The sequence below is a fragment of the Ruditapes philippinarum genome, unplaced genomic scaffold (assembly GCF_026571515.1).
Source record: "Ruditapes philippinarum isolate M1 unplaced genomic scaffold, ASM2657151v2 ctg6668_1_1_1_1, whole genome shotgun sequence".
Classification (NCBI taxonomy): domain Eukaryota; kingdom Metazoa; phylum Mollusca; class Bivalvia; order Venerida; family Veneridae; genus Ruditapes; species Ruditapes philippinarum.
In genome coordinates this window covers 48,071-56,902 of record NW_026864185.1, presented here as the reverse complement: position 1 = coordinate 56,902, position 8,832 = coordinate 48,071, and the positions used below count along the sequence as shown (strand labels likewise).

Sequence of the window (8,832 nt, the reverse complement as noted above, 5' to 3'; positions counted from 1 at the left end):
TTAATCAAACGCTATACAAACCAAAAAGAAAAGAGCTTCGAGATAAAATGTCATCAGTCTTGAAATTTAATCATGAATTAAATTGAAAAGTTTCACTTTCTTCATTTCTTATTAAAAACCGTCATAAACTTCTCTTATATTATGAAAGGGTCATATTTTTTAAGAACACGACAACAAGCGACAGAGTGTCATTATTTAAGAGGATGGAGATCACAATTCTTCGCGAATGTCATTTTCTTCCCGTGTGGGGAGGTCATAATACTTTGACCGGGATATTATTTTCATTAAAAATATAGGTCGGGGATCAAAATTTTATGCGGTCACTTTATTTCGTTACACCGGCTGATGTGGTTGGCACTGGTCGCTTTGATTAAGCCTGGTTAACAGGTGCCCATTTCCTGTATCCATTAAATGTTGCATTCGTAGAAATGATCGCGAATGAATTTAAAATGCCGGATTTTACACCAGTGGGATATTGGAATAATGATAGAGTTAACTTAGATTGCAGTGATCCTAGTAATGAAATATCCCATTTTCCTAACAAGGAGTACATGAGCAGACTAGTTAGCATGAACTTGACTGGAAATGATATACGGACAATTGATAATAGTGCTGCAGAAAATATTGGTGAAGGTGTTCACATTGATATAAGTGGTCAATTATTGAAGTATTTACCTGACTCTTTCCGTAAATTGAATCCAAACAGAATAACATTTGGTATGAATCCAGTTGAATGTAACTGCGACAATGTATGGATAGGAGATTGGATTAGAAATAACCGGGCACATGGAAATCTGAAATGTTCGACAAGTAAAGGTTTGGTTCCAGCTGAAGATATTTCCTCGGAATTCTTAGATTGTCTTGCAACGGTGACAGTTCCTTATTTTGTTCCGGTTCTTCTTGGTTTGGTATTTCTTTTATTGTTTACATTTATTGTGTTATCGTATTATTTTAGATATGAGATTCTGCTCTTGAAACGAAAACTTTTCGATAAAAAAGCTAAACCTGACGACTTTGAATACGATGCAATGTTCTCATTTTCTGAAGACAATATGGAGGTTTTCCGCTGGATTGACGTGGGATCATGCCTGCACTTCGCAGAGAAGGGTACTCGGTTTTTGTTCCGTTTTACGATATCTCGTTTGGCAATAAAAAAGAGGACCATCTTACTGAGGGCATAAATAAGAGCAGAAACTATGTGGTATTTCTCTGTAGCAAATATCTTTGCGATGAAAGCTCTGTTCAAGAATTTGAAATATTATGGAAACAGTTCTATTCGAACGCTTCTAAAAACATTATTGTTGTAAATTTTGACAATTTCTCAAGTTCAGAAATTAAGAATAAGCAATTACGTGCTTTCAGAAGAATTGCAGACGATGTTAATTTCATAGACAGAGAAATAAAAATTTTAGAGCGCATGAAGCAACGTATTGGTCCTCCGCGAAACAAACCTTTGAATGTCATTGTAACTGTTGATGAGTTTCAGACAAGTTCCAAAGATGCCTGTGAGATAAAGAATGATATAGTTGATAAAGAAATGAAAACTGTACAACCCAAAACGGTGCACGAACGTCTTGCGCAACCGAAAAAGACTATATGTAATTGCCGATACAGGAAATGCTATTTATGCGCAACGGATATGAACAGTGAGAGGAAGTTAAGAAATAGTACTTTATCAGTAGGAATAACAAGACATAGATGCTTTGGAAAAAAAACATATCCTATGAACTAAAACCAAATGCTCTAAGAAAGACAGAGGCACTACGCGTTTTGTACCAGCTTGTTTTTAAGGCATCTTTCAATTCGAATTATCACAAATACAAATACAAATTAATCATGCAACGTTTTTGTTCATCTTAAGTCTTTTGTTAAATGCATTCAAAGAAAACTGCTTTTATTTTATTTGTATTGTTTAAATATTGTGTTATTTTTTTTTACTTTAATGGTATAAAGCCATATCTAATGAGAATTTTTTTTTCAATTTGATAAAATAAAGTGACTTTTTTCCATAATCTTATGGATAGAATGTTCCAGAACAAAATATTATGTATATTGCAAAGGTTTAAACCGTTTAGCAATGGTTTTGTGCATGAGCCATCCGCTTTTAAAGAAATATACAAGCATATTTATTTCAGACACCCTGGCATTTTGGAAGTATTTGTTTAAAAATTTCAAACACGAGTGCATGTATTTGTAGAAGACATATAGCTTTATAAACTTCATAGGTATCAACTGTGCTATGTAATATATTTGTGGAAAGCTTTCATTTATTATGTTAAACCAAACGAGTTTGAAAAATCACGTGGTTCTTAATAAAGTGAATTGTCTTGTGAGAATGCGATTTCATGAATTTTGCAGATAAAACGCAGGATTTCTAATGTTACAGTAAGCAATTCTACTGTACTAGAACACGATAAAAAAGTTTCCGCGTCCGGTGTCGCCTGTGATGCTTAACATTGTTTTATTGGATAGAGAATAGAGTCTTGACAATAGTTTTAAACCTTTATTACATTGATAGTAAATTATAATCTTGCAACAAAAATAAATAAAGAAATGAACTCATTTAGGCGTGTTTTATATTCTGGAAATATGATAAAATGAATCTGATTGGCTAATAGTACAAGATCGCTTCAATAAATTTCAATCATCATTGAAGTAACTTTTAGAAATAATATTTCATAGAGATCCGACGAGTGCCGGATAACATAGTTCTAGTTTCCACACATCTTCTACAAACGAAAGAAATGAATTATATGTAGAAATCAGTCATTATTTTCCTTTAAAACGGCATGTTGATTCTATGAGCGGGCACACGCCAGATATTGATCCTCAGTTAACTGGTTTCTTTTTTTTGTGCGTATTTCAAAGCATTTAATATGAAAAACTGATATTTAGAGTTACATGCATGAAAGCCATGAAATGAGAAGCAGAAGAAGAAAAAGAAAAAAATTATCTGCTATAGTGACATGGATACATGCCTAAAGTTTATTCAAATAAAAAATAAACACAGCCAAAAAAACCCGGCCCAATGGACCTAAAAGTCATAGTACATGTATTTTGAAACGTATATAACTCTTGAAAATTAATTTGGTTTAACTTCATGAACTAGTGAATCAACGATTTTAATAGATTTGAGCCGCGTCATGACAAAACCAACATAATGGGTTTGCGACCAACATGGATCCAGACCAGCCTGCGCATCCGCGCAGTCTGATCAGGATCCATGCTGTTCGCTATCAGTTTCCTTACTTGTTATAGATTATGTAAGCGAACAGCATGGATCCATGCTGGTCGCAAACCCACTATGTTGGTTTTGTCGTGACGCGGCTCATTTAAATATTACACCTGCCTTAAATTGTTATCATACTATATCGCAACAAATCCATCGCAATCGGACTTTATAAACTGACACGTTTTTCATTGGGTTCATCTTACCATGTGTAAATAAATAAACTGAGAGAATCAAAAGAATATAATTACCTCTTGACGCTTGATGCCCAAATAATGTAATGAAATAATTGAAAGAACGTAGTTAATACGCCATTTTAATTGCTAATTCACCTTCTTCTCCTTTCAAGTATTTATCATAGTTTTCACAAAAGGTAGTAAAATACAATCACTAAACGGACCACTTTAGGACCAGTACAGAAGTCCGGAATAATAAAGTAAGGATTGCACAATTTTTAACTAACGTATGGTTTTGTTTCGTATATATATAATGTTTAATGTGATTGGCTAGTAGATTTGAATAGGAGAAAAAATAGTTTTCAACAGTTATTTTAATTAAAGAAAATGTTTGTCATGGCAAACGTTGTAAATAAGTAATTTATAAACTCGAGTAAGAATACACAGAATGAATGCGGTATTTCGGTCTAACCTATCCTAAGAAACTTAACATATACACAAATAGTTAATGCTGAGATTTGTTTAATAAGGTTCCTTAAATATATCAAGTAAAATGCCTAATCAAGGAAATTTATAGATATAAAAGTAAACAGTTCATTATTTATATACTTCTAATTATTGTGTCGACCGGTTGACATTAATTCGGATTTGTTTATAATTCTATATCAGAGGGTATTTGTAAATTGATTATGATTCTCAGACATATTTTCAATCATAATTTTACTGGAATTGACTTTATTTTCTTTTGGATGTCAAAATATATATAAAATATAACTTTATACATTTTCAAAGATTACACTGTTTTTGTTTACATCTAAAAGCACGTGATAGAACTACTTTCAATCCGTCTTAAAGGACTGTGGCCAAGAATGGCATGTTTTTCTGATCTAAATAGATTTCGATACGTATATTACAATAAACACTATAAAAAGTGTTTTAAGTTGTCCTTAGATAAAACAAAAACGTGATTTAGAAAGTCGGTTTTATTTGTTTGGGTCGTCAGAGATCAATGCGTAAAGATTGTCAAATGACAGGCGCATTAATTTTCAAGCAAAGTAGTTCCCGAATGGTCGAAGATTTTTAATATTGTTTAATTCTTTATAGATATACATGCCTACAGTAAGCTCCATGATTATTTACATCTGTGTTAAACAACAGGTTTAGCGTCGAAATAATAAGAGTTACAAACCCTAATTTAGAATAATATGGTTTTCTTCAGGCCGGTAACATATAACTTCACCGTGGCCGAGGGGTTTGCACGCTCGCTTATGAATCGAAAGGTGTGGAGTTCAAATCCCAGTTGAGGCAACTCATTTTTTTCATTTTTTAAGTCAAAAATAAACATTGAATTGACTATCAGTGTTGCAATTAGTCTTATAGCCAATTTACTAAGTTAAAACACTGGAAAGCATTGGTGGCACTATACAAAAACAAATTGGTTTATAATCTCACAACCTTCACCTTTCTGACATTCTGAGACCCAAACAAATTCAGCGCCTTCTGTGCTTTGATTTTGTAACGCGACCACCAATTTAACTGATGACGTAGGACTGTCCCTACCTAATTTTGTTTACCTTCATGTCAGTTATACATACTTAAATATGTAAATGTTTAAATATTTCTCACTAATACATCAAAATATCTATTGTTTTGTGTCATTTAGCGTATTGTACAAGTTTTTGTTTCTAAACAGAGAAAATATCCAAAAGAGGGACAATTTTAAGAAAATACATTTACGTTTATGGAAAAATGAAAATTTTACGTTTATTTGAAGAACTCTCATGTACAACCTAAACATTAAAGATTTCTGATACATACAGTTTTAACTTAGACACTTGAATGTATCGATTATTATTAATAAACTTTTCAATATTAGGCACGTTTTAACTTCAAAATGTAACTCGAATATGAATTTCTCCACGACATTATGAACATAAAACAAGGCCATTATGCAAAAAGTACGGTCTTTAATGTTATGAGATTGGAGAATTTTGATTGGCTCTCCAGCTCGGCCATTATGAATCTGCATGGTTTTGTTTTTTATTACAAAATTCGCCATGTTGAATTGCTGCAAGGTAGATTTCCGAGACATTTTAAAAGCAAGAACCTCACAACAAGAGAATTTCACATTAGTTTTTTTTGTTCACTATGTACTTAACTTTTTTAGATTATGTGTAGTTAATTCATAAAATTGTCATTAATTAAGTGTTTTCATAATGGCCTTGTATTCGGGCTTTGGACCGTTGGCCTCAGGCTTATATGACAGTCTTCAGCCCAATAACAAGGCCGTTATGAAAACACTTAATTAATAACATTATATTTATAAATACCAAACAAATGATATTTTCTGCCATAGTCCAATAATCAGAAAATGCTTCTTTACTGTAAAATATTTAATTTCTCGAACGTTTGTTTATATGTTCAATTATGATATTAACAAATCCCTTTTACATATATTTTACCTCATTATTTAAGATTGAACTCAAATTGAACAATACGAAACCGGTATACCATTTATGCATTAAAATACCGCTTTTCTTTAATAAAACATGTGAAATAGCAAGAAACTTATCAGTTTTGGGAAAAATATAATCATAGAGTACAAGATCAAATGAGTATAGCTGGTGATAGGATCGTAACACGTATTTGAGCCGTGTCACGACAAAACCAACATAGTGCGTTTGCAACCAGCATGGATCCACACCAGCATGCGCATCCGCGCAGTCTGATCAGGATCCATGCTGTTCGCTATCAATTTCTCTTCTTGTAATAGGGTTGGTAAGCGAACAACATGGATCCTGATCAGACTGCGCGGATGCGCAGGCTAGTCAGGATCCATACTGATCGCAAACCCATTATGTTGGTTTTGTCGTGACGTGGCTCATATCCTTCAGAAACTGTTTAAAATCGAGAAGGAGCGTTGTACATGAAGACGGCTTTTCCTACTTGCTGTACGCAGCTGTAATTTCATCCATCGAGATATTTCGACGCATCATCTTTATAAATCCTACCGAACATTGATTTACTCTCCAGACTATAGAACTGTCCTCTGAAGTCTAACGGTTAGCATAGAGAACCTACATCGCAGGTTGTAAATTGTTGGCAATGTCAGGTCGTTTAGTAATTCTCGTTGTTAAATATGATTTGCCTGCTTTGACCTTGTCTTATTTAATGGAATGTATCCCCGTTTCGTCACCTTCGATAATGTTAGAAACTTTACTTGTGGAATAAACTGGGTATTTTATGACAATTTCTTGGCCTTTCACAAACACGTTGGCGATTTTGGTCATTGTCTAGATGCGGATTCCATCAAGCATGACTTATTACTAACGTGATGAATGAATATCAAGTCAAATACGCCATAGAATAAGCCCGGTAGCTCGGTTTAATCCCCTATTTCTCCCACAGTGCACATTGCATATTCTTGTAGAAATCTCTGAATGGTGACATTATTCTTCAAACGTTTCCCGGTCAACCTGTTGACGTTGTGTGTGCCAAACGAATATAAAAGAAACAGAATCCCAAAAAATTAAAAGCTCAAATCGAAAAATTAAAAAAGGGTTTGCTTTGTTATTTTTTGAAAAAACCTATTTTTGGAGGGCTAGTGGTATGGAAAAGTATAAGCACCGCCCACCCCCCTAGCACCGTTTAAAAGCATTTTCACATTTACACATGTTTAATTTGGGGTTTTTAAAAATTTGGAAACATCCAGGCATTTGTTCATACGCCGATTATTATGGAATCTTCAATGTGAAGCGTTCCATGCCAGTCATTCCATAACAAGCGTCGTTTGGTACTGATTAAAAAGAATGCGCGACACAATGAGCAATACTAAATTAAACTAATTTTTGGAAGGGGATCAGAGGTTAAGAGGTTAAGCTTTTAAGATCTTAAAGAGGCAACATGTTCACATGTTGGTTAAACGGTATTCATATAGGAATAGAGGAACCAGGAAACAAGAGAAAAAAATGTTAAATTGATAACTGTAACAATTAATAAAAAATTTATTTTGGTGTTTGGCTTTCCTTGAAGATTTTTTTTGAAACTGAAAAGATTGGGGATCAGCAAATTTTGCCAACTTTTGATATAACGAATGGGGCACTTTAAAAGGGGTTCCTCCAGTAAATGAACTTCAAAATTTTTCCCCAATATGAAAATTCATCTTTTAAAAATTTTATGCCCGTTTTCTTTAACCCGAAGTTTTTTTTCCTAATTTAAAATTTTTTTCGTGATTATTACATTCGGTAATAATACGCATTATAAAAAGGGAGGCTATAGACAATAGACTTTTATGATAAAGAGACATGGAGTTGTCGCCCTTATAAATGTAAAATTTAAAGTGTGGTGTTTATAGAAGTGTCAAAGGGTTGTTTTAAATTTTTATGTTTTTATGTTATTTTTTTGGGGCATTTTTTTTTCTCCTAAAAAAGAAAATACCCCCTTTAAAAAAAAAGAGTGGGCTCACTCTGGGAAAAAAATTCAGAAACCTGTTTGTATATTGATGGGGGTCTGTTCATGGGGCAAAACTAAAAAGTTTTCAAAATACCACGCCCCCTTGCAAAAAAATTTTTATTGGGGTTTTAAAAAGGGAAATTTACATTTATCCCCGAAAGACTGGAAAATATACCAACATTGATATTAAGTACGTGGCAACTTTTTTGCAGCTGCCAAATTTCACAAATTTCATTCAAAATTTACTGTTATTTTGTTCGACTGCATTCACTTTTAAAAAAAATATCAGAATAAGTGTCCCGCGTTGTTTTGAAATCAAACTGAGAATTGTTTACTTTTTATCTATATCATAATTTGATGAGTACATTTCTCAATTGTTATTTTGAAAGTTTAAAGATTCCAGAAAAGACAACTGTGTATATGCTACATGTTCCCAATTAATTTGAAAAGTAATCAGTAATTGGTGAAATATAAGTTTTGTAAGTTATTTTTCACGTTGATAGAGATGTTTTGCTTTTGCAAGTTCATGCTTTAATTATACTCAGAATACTTTTTAGGAGATGATTAAATTTCCAAGAGCGGACTCCTTTACTTCGATTTTATGGCTCATAATTAATATACTGCCCGTGGAGTATATATTTTAAAAGGAAATAATGTCATTTTTTTTTCACCGGTCATAATTCTATACTAAAAGTGATCCAATTAAAGTAAAACATTGTGAGAGTAGTATATAGCACAAAATGTTGACCTAATCATATCTAGCAGAAACTTAAACAATATGGAACTGTTAAAAACATTGGTTAATACGTCCTTGAGGTGTGCTTAACTTTATCGCTTTGTCCGTCTGTCCGTTCATCCAAAATCGTGTTTAGTGTATAGAAAAAGAATACTGACACCTAGTCATTATTCCACAAAAAAAGGTGACCCCTTTTCTATGAATACATAATAAATCTTGCTGAAAATAAATACCAGTTA

The 8,832-nt window shown here is 33.0% G+C and overlaps 1 protein-coding gene across 1 annotated transcript; it reads left to right on the top strand.

Annotated features, from left to right (window-relative positions):
- The first annotated feature begins 476 nt into the window (after nucleotides 1–476).
- Nucleotides 477–2,336, top strand: LOC132724781 (uncharacterized). The gene has a single exon (XM_060709745.1). The coding sequence runs from the start codon at nucleotides 1,085–1,087 to the stop codon at nucleotides 1,730–1,732; it is 648 nt and encodes a 215-aa protein (XP_060565728.1). The 5' UTR covers nucleotides 477–1,084; the 3' UTR covers nucleotides 1,733–2,336.
- Nucleotides 2,337–8,832: the final 6,496 nt, after the last annotated feature.

Excerpts from the sequence above, each read along its gene's own strand:
- LOC132724781 (XM_060709745.1), top strand. The coding sequence starts at position 1,085 with ATGCCTGCACTTCGCAGAGAAGGGTACTCGGTTTTTGTTCCGTTTTAC.